The sequence below is a fragment of the Mirounga angustirostris genome, unplaced genomic scaffold (assembly GCF_029215605.1).
Source record: "Mirounga angustirostris isolate CCGP_5_RB_7025 unplaced genomic scaffold, mMirAng1.0.hap1 SCAF_4, whole genome shotgun sequence".
Lineage (NCBI taxonomy): Eukaryota > Metazoa > Chordata > Mammalia > Carnivora > Phocidae > Mirounga > Mirounga angustirostris.
Genome location: NW_026991712.1, coordinates 132,055,001 through 132,075,808, shown reverse-complemented (window position 1 = coordinate 132,075,808; position 20,808 = coordinate 132,055,001). Strand labels below are relative to the sequence as shown.

The 20,808-nt window shown below is 36.4% G+C and overlaps 1 protein-coding gene across 1 annotated transcript in view; it reads right to left on the bottom strand.

The window, feature by feature from the left end:
• Positions 1 to 257: 257 nt before the first annotated feature.
• Positions 258 to 20,808, bottom strand: part of NEGR1 (neuronal growth regulator 1) — an 862,215-nt gene continuing 841,664 nt past the window's right edge. The window contains exon 7 of the mRNA XM_045897413.3: positions 258 to 4,746. Coding sequence (XP_045753369.1) covers positions 4,622 to 4,746 — 125 coding nt within the window. The 3' untranslated portion in view covers positions 258 to 4,621. The remainder of the gene's footprint in view (positions 4,747 to 20,808) is intronic.

Sequence of the window (20,808 nt, the reverse complement as noted above, 5' to 3'; positions counted from 1 at the left end):
TACACAGGGAGAAGTGATGAACCAGTGGGAGAATCAGATGTTTATTAACGTTTTTCATTTTGGGAGAAGAAGGGTTTAGTATAGGTTTCCCAGAATAGCAATGACACCCATATTTCAAAAGTGCTTATTACACCAAGCATGGATCTTTTTCATGGTTTGTTGTTTTGTTTATCTACCATACCATTCCTTTTCATTTGGTTGACCATTGTAGATGGACAGATTTGGAGAAGGGGGCTTAAATCATTCATCTGGGGTGTCATTCATTTGGATTTTATAGCAGTCACAAACTAAGGGCTCTCAGCCAAATTGTGTTTTGTTTGGGAAGCAGAGTGTTTTTAAGGAAATCATATCTGAATACCTTGAGGTGGAATATGTCCTTTCCATTTTATACCCAGCTGTCTTATGAAATTATATTATATGCCTGATTCCTATAGGTATTTGAGTTTTTGGGTGCTTGACCTATAAAAACTAACAGGATTTTATTAGCAGTCTCTGTGGCTAACTTTGCTGCATTTTGGCAGGTGAAAGTTCTACATAATGGATAATAAAATCTCTCCAGAAAGTTGCTGCTTTAGGCTAGATGTAGTTCAATTTGTGAAACCTTCTGGGAATCAGCAACAGAGAGAAAGGCTACATCGTGGAGCCCTTTGAAATTGTAGCATCTACTATTTTCACCCTGCATTGCTTCGGAGCACCTGAAAGATGTGAGTGTGGTACAGTGAATGCAGCAGAAAATAAAGAAGGGAATAGCAGAAGTATGTTTAAATTATTATTTCTTCCTCCTTCTCTTAAACTAACAGAGTTTTTAAATGAGTCAAATACATACTTTAATTGATAAACTGACTTTATATTCACCTATTGGAAACAGTACAACATATTTTACATCAGATTATGAAATATGGATGTTTTACTAAAAGACAGGAAGGCCTTTTTCCAGTCTTTAAAGTAAATACATATTCAAAGGATCTTAAGGCATACCATTTATTCATATTCATATCTATTGAAATACTGTACATCCACATACTTCAATAAATAGTTAAAAACCTGACCTCTTTTTAAATCATTTCTGAATTTCAAAAAACAATTTTTATTGAAAAGATTAAATAGGTAACTTTTGGCTGTCACAAAGCTAAGCACAATGGATAAATTAACAATTATTCAGTAAATTTGATCAATATAGATGATTGGCTTTGATAAATTTCTCAGAGTTTTCTGAGTTCACACATTGGGGTATTTATATATATATATATGTACATGTATACATATATATATATATACACATATATATTTATGAAAATTTCTTTTTTGTCCTGAATTACCTGGGTAATTTTCTTAGTTCTCCAGTCTACTTTCTAGATATAGCTTGAATGTTATGATGAAGCATTAATTTTTCAGTTAAGTTTTAAACACCCCCAAAAGTGGTTTTAAGTTTGACATTCTCTCTCTCGAATCTTTTAGTGTTTCCCAAAAAACACAATACTATAATTTGGGCAGTACTTTTCATTATATAATTGCTGCATAATAGGAACTTCATGGTGTCACAGGACTTATGTTTTGAATGGGATCATTGTAAAACATAATTACACCACTTGCAGTTAAACCAAGAATGCAAATGAATTAAGTCAACTACCCTAATGTTCTGTTCTTCCCTCTCTCCCTTTCTTCCTCCCTCCCTTCCTTCCTTTTGCCCTTCCTTCCTCTTTTTTTTCCCCTCTCTCTATACCTCCACTCTTCTCTGTCTTTTTCTTTTCTTTCCACTCTCTTTCCTCCATTGCTCTTTATTTTTCTTTCTTAGAAAAAAAAAAAAAGAAAAACGAATCTAGGGGCAACAAAAGGAGTCCCACAAATGGAACTTGTGAAAATATAATGCTGAAATGAATAGCTAGGAAAAACTGTTTTAGATCAAAAGACAAATCGATTTCATAAAACTGCTATTCTGAAATTGCAACAATCTTGTACAGTCAGGACTGATAAAATGGAGTAATCAGACATTTCATATGTCTATAAATGTAAAATCATCTACTTGAACATTATATGCATACATTCACACAAAAAAGCAAATACTGTAGCCTTATTTGAACAATATTGAACTCATAAATACTCATGGTTTCACTCTGTTCAGGGGCCTAAGGACTAGGAATGCTGCTGTGATACAGAAAAACATAGTGGATACCTCCTCTATTTAAAATGTCACTCAAGAAACTCTCTTCTAACATGAAAGCAAATACATACAGCTACTCAGCTATGACTGTACTTCTGTCACATTCTATGGGAAAAACACCAGACTCCACAAATTCGGAATCATGACAACACTTTGAACTAATTATTTGGTTCATCCATAGTTTATACCTCGATTTACCTCACATTTACCCTACAAACCTTACAAAGAGGAGGTATTTTTAATTCTAGGAAAGCGGTCACTGTATAATATGCATTCTTGATCTGTGTCTTTCTCCCAAACACTGGTACTGATGGTTAACACTTCTGTGGTAGCACCACTATTTCTAGTAAGTAGATTATTATGGAGTGTGCCACTTTAAAGCTGCAATACAAAAAAAATATATAGTTTACTCACCGATTCCACGAAGAGTATTTTTAAAAAGCAGATCAATAATAATCAAAATTAAAATGTCATGTGTTAAAAAAAGTTTTTAATACATCAGTCAAAATAATTTAATGAATTATTATAGTGAGTAAATTTAATAGCAGTATGCCATATTATTGCCATTTTATGGAAGCACTGTATATTTATGCCTCCTCATTTAGGATTTGTTTTTTTTTCTAATTAAAATAGATTTATGGTGTACTTCGGGGCTAAGCTTTACTTGAAAAAAAAATCATGATTTTCAAGCCATTTCTTTCGGGGCAAAATATTAGATATCTTAAGGATGTACACCCTCCATGAAATATCTTGTATCTAACGTTATTAGTAGTTTTTTTGTTGTTAATATGACTTGCAAAAGGGGACTATTTGTGGAAATCTCTCTATGTAGTGAAACTGGTAATTTCGTCAAACTTGTAAAATGGCTTTCAAGGCTATGGTCTTTCTTTAGTGAAGAGTAAAACCATCAAAAAACTCTTGTAATATAATACTTTAGAGTAACCCCATTTTCCTTCAAAAATGTAGTTTTCATTCTTTATGATAGAAACAAATATCCATGATAATTTAATAACTAATATATCTTAAGATATTCTAATCACTGGTGTCTTGTCTTCCTTTGATCATATCTTACATATATCATGTAAGAAGAAATAAAGCATGGTAATTTTGTTGTTGTTTGTTTTTTGGCCTTGCTTGTTTGAACTGACATGGCTACACAGAAAGATTTTTACTGCAGAATTAGTTATTTCAGGGATTGATCTGCTGCATACCAGCATGGAATATTTGATACAATATATTTTGGAACATTTTCTTTTATACAGCATGCATTCCAAACTATCAACTGAGTGATGTTTTCGGGTGGAAGATATGCGAAATGCCCCTGTCTGCAGGAGCACTGTATCTATCATACCAACTTACCTGCCTCAGAGCCAAACGAATTTGGAGTGCTCACCAACTCATGTAATATTAGGTGATCAGACTTTGTGTTCTTTCTGACAAACCACCTTAAAAAGTTTGGCTGGGGATAGTGAAAGGAAAGGATGCTGTGTTGCTAGGCAATTTCTCAGATGGACTGTCATCTCGAAGGGAATTATTTCCCAAACTGGATCCAACATCCAACCACAACTACAAGAATACATATGGTAATAAATTTACCTGCACTGTGTTAATTACATTGTTTTCATCACAAAACTGAGTTTATGTGGGACAAAATCCTCACACCCCACTGGTAAGGAGGGATGAGATTTTTATAGTCTAACAGCTCCTTCGTTCTTTAGAGATAGGATATAGTTCAACTTTATCTTGTGGTTTATTTTTGCTTTCAAATTGTAGGGTTTGGCAAAACATTTTTATTAGTCGGAGACGAAGAGAAAATTATTATTTTATATGAAGGCACACCCATGCTGAACTTACAGGGAAGAGAAGCAGAGCTGCACGGCCAGTTATATTACAAGGCTCATTCCTGAAACCTGAATATCATGCGAGCAGAAAAATCTAGATACGTGTCGTGTTAGTTATATTTTGAAGAAATGATCTGAAGGCAATATTATTTGCTTTTTTATCAAAAAAGAAAAAAAAACCTGCATCTTTGTAAGTGTGGATTGACTCCTATTGAAACAGGGAAATGAATGCTTGTATTGCAGCCTTAAAGAATCACATATTCACTGCAATATTCGTTTTTGTAAACTACAGCCTGCAACCTAGCAGACCATGACTGAATGCTTTTGAAAAGTTGTAGATTACAAACATGAAATCACAATTAATATCCTCTAAAAGTAATTTCAGAGCTTTCACGTCTTAAAAAAAGGACAATGTGTACTGCTTCACAAGGTAATGTAGCTAATCAAAAAAAGAGTAGAATTAAAGTATTTACATAATGAGCATTTCTACAGAAGGCGATCATCCCCATGTAAGCACGGCTGATTATATCCCACGCTGCTTTTAACAAACTGTACCAGATTGGATCCAGCCATCAGCACTTTCAGAGAATCCTTAAAAGCCTTTTATGGGTCTTTAAATTTATTGTAGAATGGCATTCTTCAGGTAGAATATGCTGGTGAAAGAGGACAGTGTCAACACAAGGTACCAGCAGGAGAAAAGAAGGTCAGCGCCCCCGGTAATTCCATACTGGGCTGTACTTGGAGCTGGAAAGAAATGGAAAAGATTAAATCAAAATCTAATTTGTGTCTTTCAGGATCTTAACAATAATCAAAAGGCAGCTGGCTGTATTGGGGAGAGCACTGGCCTTGGAGTCTGACAGACTTAGGTTTACATCTGGTTCTGCTACAGGACATGTGGCCTATTCAACTAACCGCTCTGAGCTTCAGTTTTCTCAGGGGCAAGAGAAGAATAACATAATCCACCTGGCAGGGCTGCAGTGAGAACTGAAGACAAAGCACATACAGCACACCGCACTGGGCTGGACACAGGCTAAGTGGTCAGTAAACAGCTGCTAACATTATTATTCCTTTCATACGTACTGTAAATATTTGGATTAGTGGATAATATGTAGTTCATGCATGTATTTGTTCACATTTATTTTTACTGAGATATATAATTGACCTACAACACTGTGTAAGTTGAAGGGGTACAACAGTGTTGATTTGCTACATTTCTGAATTGCAATACAATTATGACCACAGCATTGGCTACCTACTCTATCACATGCCATAATTATCATTTCTCTTCTGTGATGGAAACAATTAAAATCTAGTTTGTAGCAACTTTGGAGGTTATAATACAGTATTGTTGTCTATAATCATTGTGCTGTGCATTAGTTCTCCAGGAGTCATTTACCTACTAGTTCTAAGTTTGTACACTTAAACATCTCCCCGATTCCCCTCCCCCAGGCTCTGGTAACCACCATTTGCTCTGTTTTTACAAGTTCAGCTTTTTAGATGTCACATACAAGTGATATCATATATAAATACATACATATATTTGTGAATCTTTTTTACTGGCCAAATACTGTACTAAATGCTGGGGAAAAAAAGAGATTCTCTCTTCCAAAATCTTTTTTTTTGGGGGGGGGGTGGTTAAGTGAAGAAAGATATTCAAACAATTATAATATAATCTAAGGAATATTAGATGTATAAACTGGAGTGACACAAAAAATTGTATATCTAAATCTGCCTGGGCAAGGGAGGGGGGATGATTTAACAGAGAGTTTTACCAAAGGGGACAGTCATTTGGGTAGAGGAAACAATTTATTCAAAGGTATGAGGAAAGGAGAGAGCATGGCCTATATTCTAGTAGATTAGTCTTGCTGGACCATGAAGTTTGAGGCTTGGAGTCGAGGGAATTGAAACTGGATCTCTAGGCAGATAAAACATGACCTCAACTATAAGGAAAAAGAATTTAGTTTTTTATACTGAAGGAGACTTTAAAGAATTTGGAGCTGTTGAATCGTATGATTACTTTTATACATGGGAAAGATCATAGTTTCATACATAGAGAAGCTTATGTGGTACCTGGCCAACAGTCATGTTAACTTTTCACTGAGAGATTTCAACTAGAGATTCACCAAAGCTTGGAATATTTGGGAAGTCTACTGAATGGATTCCACTTCATTTCACAAGAGGACCATTGCCTCTTGGCATGTGAATTATACTGTGTTCCAGAAGTTGAATGTTGCAGGCATTCTCAGCTTTGCTTGAGACCGATTCTCATTTACCATCATAAAAATAACAGTAATAATAAAAAACCCACCAACATACCTTTAACTACCCTTCCTTAATAAAACCTGGATTTTAGGCAGTGTTTCCTAATGGAAAACGAATCGTGTAATAAAAAAAAAGTATACTACTTCACCCCCAAATCTATAACTCAACTCCAGGAGCAGTTTTAGTCACACGGCGTTTAAATTACCAGCAGGTAGATTTTAATGGCACTTCCACCAATGACTACATTTCCATATTACAAGAAGAATAAATTACATTGTTTGTATCTCTAAGAAATTAAAGGGAATGAAGGATGCATTAACCTATGCAGTGAGAAGTTTCCTTGACAGTACACTTGTTGATTCCAGGTAAATGAAGTTCAAGGGCTGAGACTACTACTCTTTAGTAAACACAGAGCAAAATCCACTATTTAATGCTTCCATTTGCATCACAAATTAGTTTTTAAAAAAATGAGAAGATGATGAAGAAAAGAAATTTGTTGTTGAGCCCATAGCTTTTGAAGTTTTGATATATAAGAAGTCTAATTTAAAACCATGAAACTCCTTATATTATTTTCTCTTGTTCAAGACCTAGAAAGGTGTTTTGTTTTTTAAAACATAAATAAATATTCAATTGGTCTGTTACCTTCTCAATGACAGCTACTTAAGAGTTACTTTGCTGTTGTTTTTTAAGAATCTTGAATGCAATAAAACCAGTATAATAGTAAAGGACTAATAATAAGCAAAGCATATAAAATGATTTTATAAATAAGAAATAAATCTTAAAAGCCAAGCATACAAAGCAAAGATAAAATTTTCATTATCATGACAAATTAAATAGTACATTAAGTGGGTAAAGTATAATGAATCCTAAAAAGTCCTTATCCATCTTTTAAAGTGCAGTTTTGGGGCAATCTTTCCTGAATCCCCTCCCCTTTTCCAGCAAGCTGAGCAGGTTACCCTATTGTGTTAGTAGGCCACCATATATATTTCTTCTTCTAGGACTATCATACTACATTGCAAATATTCATATGCATATCTATTTTTCTCACCAGACTGTGAACTCTCCTAGATCATGTTTTATTTATCTTTGTGTTTCCATGCACTGAGAGTGGCGAAGTCTGGTGCATGGTAGATGCTCAGGAAATGTCTCTTGAATGAATGATTCAATTAAACAAATGAATGGGTCCTAGTTAAAAGGAATATTTCTCTCCTACAAAATGGAATCTCTTCTGAAGCAAGTCACTTGCATAGAGGCCAGAGAATCTAAAATACAGCATCTTTCATTCATTTATCAAATATTTATTGAATTAGGTACCAGGCACTGGGACTACACTACCTAATAAGATATGGATGGTCCTTTTGTTACTTAATTCCATATACCCTACCTCTTCCCCCAGTGCGCCTTTATCTTCCACTCAGCCTCCTATTGTCTTAGACATGACAAATGTATGTCAATAATATATTTAAAATTAAATAATACTTTTTAATTAAGATAGTGTATCTTTTTTCCATTGTACTCCTTAGTTGTTTGTAGATGCAATACTCTATTAGTCCTAAAATAAAGTAGCAGCCTGTTGCTGCATCGTTAGCCTGCAATTATTATAGGAAATGGACTGTAGAATAGCTATTGATAATTAGTAAGCCAAAAAACAAAGAGTAAAGTTAGTGAAGGGAATTTTTGGTCAGATAACTACTGCTAAGTCATGTATCATGATTCATACTCCTTAAGTATATATTGAGCATCTTTCACATGCTGGGGATGGAACACAGGCTAAGATGAATAAAACTCAATTTCCTCTCTTAGGAAAGTTTTATTATAGTTGGAGGTATAAATAAAAAGGCATATATGGAACATTAGGATATTTATAATTATAAGGATAATGAACAAATATAAGGAATCATGGCAGGTAAGTAGTCCAGAGAGCAGATACAAATACAAGTATTTTTTACAAAATGCAGTGATATACACATGTTAGTACATATTTATCTCACTTTTTTAAATGGTGGCATAGTAGTCTTTTTACTTGGGGTATCCTATTATTGTATAACTTCAGTCTGATTGTATAACCTTGACTGATATTTATTATGTATTTTTAGAGTGTGTAACTTGTTAACTGGGTTATTCAGAGCACCAGGCTAAAGACACTAAAGTTAGGAGTCTCAGTACTATTTGGGCCAATTAGATTTGTTTGGCATGTTAAATCTCATTCAGCTATTTAAGAAAATATAGAAAATGTTAAGAAATTAAAAAAATGACTGCTCACTATTAGATATTAGCTTGAAGGCTCAGTTCAAATATCACCCACTTTAAAAAGAAAAAAGAGTTTTTATAAAGTCCCACATGTCCAGTCAATTTGGCATATTTGATATCATATTTACATATCTATCACATCATGTTTACATATCTGTCTTTCCCCATTAGGCCAAGAATATCTTCAAGCCAAGATTTTTATACATATCTTTTATCATTGTTGCAGAATACAGAGTCTGGTATTTAGTAAGTGTTCAATAAATATATGTTGAGTGATGATAAGGTTCATATCCATTTCCCATACTGTTATCATAAGCACATCAAGGGACACACACAATACCGTGACTTCTTTTTTCAGAAAAATATTGTCTTTCATCACTCATGTTTCACTGCCTTCCTTCTCTCCCTACTTTTAGACTTATGACCTTCTAAGACCTGTATAGAGTCAGAATATCTCCTTTCAGCACTTGAGCAAGAAGACAGATCCTAAGGCTGATTATAAGGGGAAGAGCATGCATCAAACTTTGTAACACCATCCTCTTGCAGCAAACGAAAGGGAGTGTAGATGAACCTATGCTCCCCAGATACAGTCCTAAATTTCTTAGGAAACATGCAGTGGTGCCTCTGGCATGGTCAGATCTGTTGTATATGCTCTGCCATGTTCTCCCCTGCCTGTGAATATCATACTGCTACTCATCCTAAATAAAATTAGGAGGGCTAAGGCATATGACCAGAGGTGTAGTGGAGCTATGGTGAGAATTTTTATTTGATTCTGAGTGATATGGGAATCCATAGGAGGGTTCTGAGCGAGGAGGCTAGCTGATATTTTTAGTGATCACTTGGCTATTCTGTGGAAAATAGATCATACTAGTGGAGGCAAGAGTAGAAGCCTATGTTAATCCCAGACCATCAAGCATCTCCACTGTCTATTGAAGGAAGCCAAAGCTAATGCTTGTAGCTCAGCATTCAGTTATCCTGTTATCTGGTTCTAGACAACTGATCCAGACTATACATACTCTTAGCTTCAGTCACACAGGCCCTTTTCTGAACACAGAGAGTATTTTCATTACTCCTTGTTATTTACATATTCCATATCTATAAGCTTAAATGGTCTTCCTTCCTGTTCCCCTTCTCTACCTACCAAAGTCCTACTCATCCTTAGATATCTAAAATACCACTTACTCCATGAGTCCCCCCTAATCTCTCTAAGAATTTTTAGTCCCCCATTTATATTGAACTTCAGAAATAGTTTCTTTTTAACTTATAATAAATTATATATTTCCCTTACACTGGACTATAAGCATGTTGAAGTTATGGAACATTTCTCTTTATAATGTGTACCTCTGTATCTTATAGCAAATGTGTTCAACAGACTTTAGTTGAATTAAATGTGGGAAGATATTCCTAAATATTCATTTGTCTAATTCAAGACAACTTTGATAAAATACCCTATTTCAATAGTTGTTCCTATGATTTCTTGCTCTGAAGGCAAAGTATGTGAGAGGAAACCTGTTCTGTGTTTCTTTCCTACTCCCTGTTTAATTGTCTTTGGTTTTAAGAGAGGAATGTAGAAAGGACAAGAGGTTTGAATTGAGAAGAAAAGAACAAAGAATAAAGAAGAGAAAGGAGGAAGAAAATAAAAGGGTGAAGAATTTAAAAGAGGAGAGAGAGGGAGAGAGAGAATACACAGCCTTTGAGTAATGTGTTAAATGTTTTCATGTTCACCATTTTATTCTTTGGTGTAGTTTGTAGATCAGAATTTAAGACAACAGAAAAAGCAAGCTGTTATTCTACCCACTTTCTTAGTAAAGCCAAAGCCATTCTAGTTTTTAAGTATGCATAATCTATGGACTGTGGATCCAGATGACGATGATGTTGGTTTAAAGTCTAGCTCCATTCTTAATCTTTTTAATAGTCAGTATCTTCATCTGCAAATGAAGATTGGTGTATTTCAAAAGTTATCATAAAGATTAAATGTGTTGATACCTTTAAAGCACACAGTACAGCATCTGACACAGGATGAACACTCCTTCAAGTATTATCTAAACACTTCTCATTCACTCACTTGTTTGGCAAATTCAGCGTGTGCTATGTGCTAGGCATTCTCTGAGTCATTCTCTGAGCAAAATAGGAATCGCTCCTGTCCCCATAAATCTTACTCTTTAGCTTGAGATGTTTCCCATGGAACAAGAATATTTTACTTCATTCTTAATCTACACTTGATTAAATCAATATTTCTCTGGTCTTACAAAGTTGTCCTCCATTTTATCTTGCAAAAATATTTATTCTCTTCATTATCTTGGCTTCTTTTTTTTTTTTTTTAAAGATTTTATTTATTTATTTGACAGAGAGAGACACAGCGAGAGAGGGAACACAAGCAGGGGGAGTGGGAGAGGGAGAAGCAGGCCTCCCTGCGGAGCAGGGAGCCCGATGCAGGGCTCGATCCCAGGGTCCCGGACCATGACCTGAGCCGAAGGCAGACGCTTAACGACTGAGCCACCCAGGCGCCCCTATCTTGGCTTCTTTTGAAGGACTTTTATTTAATGCCATTTACTGCTCGATAATTGTCCAGGCTCCTCTAGTTTGAAGAATCCTCGAGGCCAGGGAGTATGACCCCTTTCTCCTCCCTCCCCCCATAAGATGCATGGCCTTTAGAGAGTGGTTTCATGGCTCATCTAGTGCTGAGTTTGGTTTTGCTGGGGCTCTCAGGCAGGGAGCAGAAGTGCCTGCCTGGGCGAGGTGTGGCGTCCAGGCCTTTGGGATTTCTCCCAGTTGTCAACAGGAAGATCCAATCTGGGTTTTAACACACATCTTACATCTTGTCTAATTATGATTATCACTCCCAATTACTTACAGCTGCTGCATATTATTTTCAGTCTTGGCAGTTTTCCCTTGTATTGCTCCAGTTTTTATTTTTAGGCGAAAGCAAATGTAACTGTGAAATATTTAGTTTTGGTATAATACCAATTACTTGCCTAGGCAATTTCCTTAAATTACTCAAGTTTAACTAAACTAGCTTTGAGTCATATTTTTAAGATTCTTGCTGAAATCTTAGGTAGAGTTACTTTAGTTACATTAACTCTGCTTCCATAAGAAAAAGTTGGCTTCAACTTATGTTTTATTGAGAAAACCTATACCTGGGAAGTGAATGATTTACACCTAAATTAGATTTCTTATAAAAGAAAGTGATTAGTGTGGATTCAAAATAGATTGCACATTAGTTTACTGAGAAATTATGCATCATTGATTCTATCCAAAAAGACAATGCAACTCTGTTTCATTACATACTGTGGGAGGCTTTAGTTCAAAAGATATTTTAATCTTCTTGTTAGCAATACCCACCCCTTAACACCATCGGCTGTTATCCGAGGGGATATCCAGGTTCAGATCACACCCAGATTTTTTGCATCATTTAATTCTGCCTAAACGCTGGGTGCAGATTAGGGGAGGAAAAGGGTACTAGAATGTGATATGTTTTACCACTAAATGTATAACTTTGGGCTGTGGTGTCTGAAAGAAGCAGACAAGTCTCAGCATAGGTGACATCATCTCCTTATTCCTTTCTGTGCTATTTCTTGTCCAACCAAGTGGCTCAGGCGCTAAGATGGGATGCGCTGTGTTAAAGACACAGCACAGACAAACCCCGTCTTCCCATGTACCATCTCATACCCACACCAGTGGCTCAGTGATTTCCAGAAGTAGGCTTTTTTGTGTGTGTGGATATCCATGCTCCTGTCCCGTAGATCCTCTAAGATTTTCTTCCTGAGGCCCTAGGGTTGAGGAATGCCTGAGTAGCATAGTGATGATTTGAAAGGGCTAACAACGTATAGATTTTTAGATTCTTTTTTACTCACTAAACCTTTATTGTGCCATAGACTGTTTTCCTAGACTACAGAGAGGTAAACGTAACGTGGCCCACTCTTCATGCTGCTCTCGGTCTGGTAGAGTAAGGTTTCATTTATGAGCCTCTAGCAAAGCGAGCTTCGCTTGTTATTTAGGGAGAAAGTAGGAGTCAGTAAATGGCTTCGATTTCCTGCCTATCAGCCTTTTTTTAAGTCTCCTTTAGAAGGAATCAGTCTAATAAGTGTGCATTGGTGCACTTTTTTTTTCAAAATCAAGGTCTAAAGTTATAGAAAATCTACATTTAGATACTTATTCTCACATTTTAGATTTTTATTTTTTTCATTTGATCCAACACTGAATGTCTATCTTCAGGAAGTTCCAACATCTTTTATAGACAAGAGCCTTCACAAACATAAAAATGTAAAATAGTTTTCACAGAAAGTATCTTTATTTTATATTATGAACAATGAAGAGAATGGCTAGAGAAATCACATGATTCCTTTCTCTTTCTGACTCATGGTATTTCCCTGCCAGCTTGTTCTTAGCAACTCCTAAGCTATTTCTCTGGCAGACCACCATCCTTGAATCCTTTTCTGCTTGCTGAATAGCCATTTTGCCAAAGTTCACAAGTCTACAATCCTATTTACTCAGCATCAACTACATTAGGAATTTTAAACATATGTTTGTCTCTGTTACTACCCATATTCAGAAATCTGCCTATTTGTAGATAAATACTTTTATCTGCAAATAGCCAGATGAAACTCTCCAAGACTATTACCTCTAATTCGAGCTAAGGAGAATAAGTAAGCAATCACCCAAATAGAAACAAATTCTGCGGCCTTTTTTTCTGTCCTTCATAGTCATTGAAAAAAGTTTCAAAGCTTGAATTGTTCATCAATATCTTCTAAATGTGTGGATTTTTCTGTTTACTCCATTTTTAGCAGATCAGAAGTGATTTACATGAATCTATAGTAGCTCTGTTTTGAAGTGTGTTGCCAAGAAAGGCAATTTTGGATAGCCCTAAATTCTTCTTTGAACTTGGGCAAAGCCTAGTTATTTATTCTTGGTTGGTTTGAAAACAGGTTTCTATATAAGTATCATTACATATTTTGGAGTATATGTGTGTATATGTGTGGGAGTGTGTATATGTGTTTCCAAAGCCGGCTTTGTTGTGTAAAATGTTTATACAAACACACAATACAGATTTCCTTGGCTACATAGATTTTAGTGTGGGCCTTTAAGGCATCATTTAGCTGAAGAAAAGAGGGTTTTACAGAAATAAAAATAGAAACCCAGCTGTGTTCTTAAGGTCACTAATAGTCACTGCCATCAGCTGTATTATCAATGTGACATTGCTAGTGTGGTAAAAAGTGGGAGAAATTGCAAACTGGTAAACATTTTTGCAAGTTGAATGAGTTTTTAAGATTTTATATGTGTGGCTATGTGGGTGTAAAATTTTTTCAGTTTTTGGGGTGCCTGTGTGGCTCAGTTGGTTAAGCGACTGCCTTCGGCTCAGGTCATGATCCTGGAGTCCCTGGATTGAGTCCCGCATCAGGCTCCCCCCTCTCATGTGCTCTCTTTCTCATTCTCTCTCTGTCAAATAAATAAATAAAATCGTAAAAAAAATTTTTTTTTTCAGTTTTTATATGTGTTTACTTGGAGCTTTAATGATTGGATTGTCTTATTCATTCAATTTTATTTTTTTACTTCTTTTGTGTTAGGAATATTATCCTAAAGCAGCTTCTTTTGTTATTCTACAACATGGCTCTTTCAGCATTAAGGATCAAGAATTTCATAAGATTTGATTATCTTTTTCATTTTGGGGAATATTACATTTACCTTCCATTTTTTCCCCCCTTAGCTTTTCAGATGCAATAAAGGTCAGTGATTATCTGGCCCTGTAGTTCTGATTTACTTTAATTGTTCCACTTGTTATGCTCCAGATTGATTTTTCAGTTATTCTCAATGATTCTCTAATCATTACCATTATATTTTGGCTATTTAAAAGACCTTATTAAATCCAAATGACTTTGTATAGAATTCAAGACCCTCTGCAAACTTTCCCGAAGCTACCTTTCCAGTCCTACCCTGGCCGCTGTCTGACATGGGCTGCTTTGGTCACACGAGGCAGGAAGGGCTCTTCATTCTCAGAACATACCTGTGTCTTTGCTGCCTTGGTGTATTTGCTCATGCTCTGGCTTCATCTGGGATGGTTATTTATTTATTTACTTGATGTAGTGTTCCATGATTCATTGTTTGCGTATAACACCCAGTGCTCCATGCAGAACGTGCCCTCTTTAATACCCATCACCAGGCTAACCCATCCCCCCACCTCCCTCCCCTCCCGGGGTTCGTTTCTCAGAGTCCAGAGTCTCTCATGGTTTGTCTCCCTCTCTGATTTCTTCCCATTCAGTTTTCCCTCCCTTCCCCTGTGGTCCTCCATGCTACTCCTTATGTTCCACATATGAGTGAAACCATATAATTGTCTTTCTCTGCTTGACTTGTTTCACTTAGCATAATCCCCTCCAGTTCCACCCATGTCAGTGCAAATGGTGGGTATTCATCCTTTCTGATGGCTGAGAAATATTCTATTGTATGGCTTTTTGCATCTCTACATGTTAGAACAGTGCCCATCTTTCAGTGCCCAGCTCAAATGCAACCCACTCATCAAGTTAGAACTTGTCAGAACTCTAAGGGGTATTGGGGGTCATCTTGTGCAACCCTTTAGTAGCATAGACGAGGAGATGAGGCTGATGGAGATGAATGATGTGGTGAAGTTAGAGGTAAAAATAATGCTAAAACTGAGATATGCTGATTCTCTGCTTCCATTTCCATGTAGCCTCCCTGAGTTACTACCTAACTCTAGTTGGAATTAATTTGCCAATTCCTCTTTTCTCCAATGGTCATTTGCTTTTACTTATACTTTATCACTCTCATGTCCATCAACTTCAATAGAGTCTAAGCCTCTTGAAAACAAGGATCATATTTAATTTATTTTGCGTTAACAGCATTTGATCAAGTAGATGACACTCTCAAAATATTTATTACAGAGAACTATAGATGAATTGTTTTAACTTCTGCAGCTCAAGAAAAAGAAAGGAGCCCTATAGGGAAGGTAGTATCATTAGTCTAGAATTCAGGATTTGGAAACACTGACTACCACTTTAGAGGAAGGGTGGTTCTATTTTACTGAAAAGAATCTCATATTCTTAGACCTCTCTGAAGACATCATACCATGAACAGACAGAGTTACACACACACACTGCAAAACAATTATTGAGGAATTGCTCTTGTCTGTGACTTCTAGTTAAATGTGCTAGTTTTAGATGGAGACAGTATTTGTAACAATCAAGCACACCATGCATTAGCTTAGCGCACCTATGCCTTGGCTTTGTCTTCCTGGTAGTGTTGTTTTGATAACTAGATGAGCTGCGTAAAATGTTAGCACGATGCTCATTTAAGTGTTCACTGAACAGTAGCAGCAGTAATTAAGACGTATCAGTATTTATACAAGAAGGGCCAATGTAAGCCCTTTCCTTTGGCCCAAGAAGAAATACCCATTGCTGGAATAAGGCTATATGTACCTCAAAATCCTATACATTTGAAACAGTAACAACCATGCCAACAATATGCTCCTCCAAAGGACAGCTTGAAGAATGCAGATCAGAAAATATACTCATTACACAAGTAGTACTTGAGTACCTACAGATACTTATTGAGCATTTACTATACTTGATACACTGTTCTGTGTGCTGGACTACAGTCTTAGTATAAAATTCCCCTAAATAGTAGATCACAGTGCTCTGAACAAACCGTACTCTTTAACCCCCCTAGCTTGCAATCCATATTTCTTCTACTTGAGCATGGAGGACCACAGGGGAAGGGAGGGAAAACCTTCCACTTCCTCCCAAATTTCCAGGCTCCATTTAACATACTTTTACTTCTCCTTAAGGACTTAGTTCAAAGGTTACTTCTTTGATAACATACTTGGCCCTTTTAACCATTACTTGCTCCCTCCCTTGAGGCTCAACTGCAATTCAAACTCCTCACTCACTGCCTTGTTCACTGACTTGCCTCCTTGCCGAAACTGTGAGTTCCTAAAGAACAGGGACCTTGATTTTTCATCTTTCTTTACTTTCTTTTTCCCTTCCCCAGTGGCTAGCACAATGACCACATACAATAAGGGCTTAATAAATAACTGCTCTCTTTATCTCCACATGAGATAAATTTGCAAAATGTATTTGTTTCACACACCTTTCGCATCTGGCCTTCCATCCTCTCATTGCCTTTTTACTTTGGCTGCTGCTATGACAACCAGCTGCATGCAGCGCAAACAATTCTGAGGTATATTCCACATGGCTCCTCACAGAGTTCCCGGTGGGATGGAGCTTAGTGACCCAGAGCAGGGACCAGCTCAATAACACATTCTTGGACTGCTTTCCCTCTTCTCTGTTTATCTTGTTCCAATCTCCTACCAGTGTTCCTTGAAATTCCTTTCCAAAATAATCACCTATAAGTGAGCAGCTCATTTTGGGAGGATTCACACAAAGATACACTCTTGTATGAAGAAGAGAACAACAGGTTATAAATACCGTGTCTAGGGCAATTTCATATGCCCCCCCACCCCTGTGTATAGTGCTCTGCACATAGTAGGTGTACAATAAATTAGTTTTGGATAAATAAATTGATTGAAAGTAAATAATTTTCCTATCTCTTTGCCTCCATTCTTCTTGGCTCTTCATAATGCCATTGCATCACTTTTTTTTTTTTTTTTAAAGATTTTATTTATTTATTCATGAGAGACAGAGAGAGAGAGGCAGAGGGAGAAGCAGGCTCCCAAGAAGCAGAGAGCCCGATGTGGGACTCGATCCCAGGACCCTGGGATCATGACCTGAGCCGAAGGCAGACGCCTAACCATCTGAGCCACCCAGGCGCCCCGCCATTGCATCACTTTTATGAAAAGGTCTGCTTTAATTATATTGTTAGCAGGCACACCCTTAATAATGTCAAAGGGGTCTTAAAATCTTAATGAAATCTGATTTTCTCCTCATAGATTTTATCCCAGGAATATTACCCATAAGCCAATATCATTTTGGTTTCTGCTATACCAGCAACATGGCCTAATGAAAGTTCTGTCTCCTATTGTATTTCTTAAATATTTAAAAGCACTCATGGTTCTTATATTTTTATTATGATTTCAACTATAAAACACTCCTCTCCCTACAACCTTGAAATGCTCTTTTCTCAAAGCTCCAGCTGTCCTACATTTTCTGCCTAAGGTGATCCAACTTGTAAGATGGGAAAATGGGAAATACAACTTCTATGAGAGGAACTTGGGGACATGCACACAGAAGTCAACTGTTGGGGAATTTTAGTCCAAAGGATGGTCCCACAGAGGATGAAAAGAAAAAAAGACCAATACATTTGCATCGTGATCCCAGCACTGGACACATTATGCAATCTAGATTCATATCGATTTTTAAGGACGTTTAGTAACTTTCTTCTCCCAAAATAGGGAGAATATACTGCTCATAATTTTTCTGGACACCAGTAAAGGTATTTTAAAAGGGGCAGTGGGAATGTTTTAAATTGTTACATTGGAATACCTTACCTCTGCCTCATTTTATGGATAATATAAATTTAGCCACTTATATTATTGTTCAAAAGAGTTTTTGACTATAATTGAAATAAGGCTTCCTGGGACTGCATTAGTAAGTTTTATAGTCTATCAGCTGATATATATTTTTTAAGATTTCTTATTGATTTGAGAGAGAGAGAGCGTGCACATGTCTGTGCCTGAGGTAGGGGAGGGGCAGAGGGAAAGGATTTTCAAGCAGACTCCTGCTGAGTGCAGAGTCAGGGCTGGATCTTGTGACCCAGGAGATCATAACCAGAGCTGAAACCAAGAGCCTGTTGCTTAACTAAAGACTGAGCCACCCAGGCGCCCCGATCAGCTGATAATTTTATATTCACAGTTCTTTGATCACAAATCACAAGAAGTCTTGTTATTTCATTAGACAAAACTTTAGTTTGTTAGAGATGACTCTACTTTAGCATTATTTTCTATTATCCTTAACCAAAATATATACATTTAACCCTCAAGCTGGAAAATTCATCTTAGGTGAGTCAAAAAATGATTAATTTAGGAATAACTGGTTTTTATAATAGTAATCACATTCTTTTTTTTTTATTGGTGACATGTTGATTATATAATTTTTTTTAAATTTTTTATTGTTATGTTAATCCCCATACATTACGTCATTAGTTTTAGATGTAGTGTTCCGTGATTCATTGTTTGTGCATAACACCCAGTGCTCCATGCAGAACGTGCCCTCCTTAATACCCATCACCAGGCTAACCCATCCTCCCACCCCCCTCCCCTCTAGAACCCTCAGTTTGTTTTTCAGAGTCCATCGTCTCTCATGGTTCGTCTACCCCTCCGATTAGTAATCACATTCTTTATGCAACAAATGCTTACTGGGCACTACTATGTGTTAGGCATTGTGCTTAGTGCTCAATATACGAAGATGGACAAGATCTAATCCTTGGCTTTCAGGAACTTAATGTCAAGTAGAAACAAAACTATCTAGAAGAAAAGGGTTGATTTTTACTAAGTCAAATATTATTAGAATTCCAGGTAAAAGAAACTTTGAGAGGCTCTATTCTCTTTTGTCAAAGTATAATCAAATCAAAACTCTAGAGAAAGGCATTTCAGGTTTATGCCCTTTTATTTTTTTAATTTTTTTAAAGATTTTATTTATTTTATTTGAGAGAGAGAATGAGAGAGAGAGAGAGAGAGAGAGCATGAGAGGGGGAGGGTCAGAGGGAGAAGCAGACTCCCTGCCGAGCAGGGAGCCCGATGCGGGACTCGATCCAGGGACTCCAGGATCATGACCTGAGCCGAAGGCAGTCGCTTAACCAACTGAGCCACCGAGGCGCCCAGGTTTATGCCCTTTTAAAGCCAGAAGGGACTGAAGTCTAGAGAGGGAATACCTACACAGGGAATTAATTCAGTTCTCTAGACTTTGAGTTTGGTGTCTTATCCAACACACTGCACTGCCCACATTAATTTATTTACTGTCTTGTTTCAGATTTCTGTAACTCTCACTGCTTATTGATATTGGATATATCAAATACAATCTTAAAATGTTTCTAAATATAATATCAAAATAATTTCATAGTCTAGTAAATTATCCAACAGTTACACACCACTTTAATTAGTCATTTCAACCAATAAAATACAAAATGAGTTTTTTCTATATACATGCTAGAAATGATCATTATTTTTTTAAATATCAAATGTTTGAAGTAATTCCCAAGATCTATAGTCAATGTATGTTTTATGTGCATCTCATAATGTACTCACTTGGACTTTTTAAAATGCATTAAGCATATAAAGCCCATAATATTTCTTGATTAAATATTAGTGATATTTAGAAGGGCACCTGGGTGGCTCAGTTGGTTAAGCAGCTGCCTTTGGCTCAGGTCATGATCTCAGGATCCTGGGGTTGGGCCCTGCTTCAGGCTCCCTGCTCAGCAGGGAGTTTGCTTCTCCCACTGTCCTTCCCCCTGCTCATTCTCTCTCTCTCTCTCTCTCAAATAAATAAAATTTTTAATAAAAAAATTAGTGATATTTGAATAATTTTCATATTAGAATCTATTATGAATGGTTAATTTTAATTTATACCAAGAAGAATGAGAGAGAATGTTGCCTAGAATCAAAACAATAGGTACCTATAAAATTCTGCATATATGTCTAAACCATCCTGATTCACCCGGTTCTCAAAGTACACATGAAATCTGAAAATTAGCAAAATTAGCCTCTTTGCATAAAATGCAGTTTGTTTTTTCATGTGAAGGACCAACTTTAGTTTAATATTTATGCTTGAAGTCAGGACTTGAAAACTTAAAAAGTGAAAAAGGAATTCAGGAAACCACAGATTCTTAGAGAGTAAAGCCTACTTTAAAAACAAATGTTTAAAATGTTTAAATGTGGGCGCCTGGGTGGCTCAGTTGGTTAAGCGACTGCCTTCAGCTCAGGTCATGATCCTGGAGTCCCAGGATCGAGTCCCGCATTGGGCTCCCTGCTCGGCAGGGAGTCTGCTTCTCCCTCTGACCCTTCTCCCTCTCATGCTCTTTGTCTCTCATTCTCTCTCTCTCAAATAAATAAAATAAAATCTTTAAAAAAAATAAATAAAATGTTTAAATGTTAACAAACCCCACAAAAATAAAAATGTCAATTTGGTTTTTCTACCTTCCTATTACACCAATACCTAAGAGGAATTGCTAGTGAAATCAGCCACATTTAAATGCCTGTGTTTAATATGCATTTTCCATTTCAGACTAAAGTTAATTATAATCACAATTAAAAAGGAAATTTAGTATCATTTTAATAGTCAAAGGTGAATTTCTAAAATTCCCTGTAAGTTTATGTGCAAGATTTAAGGAAAG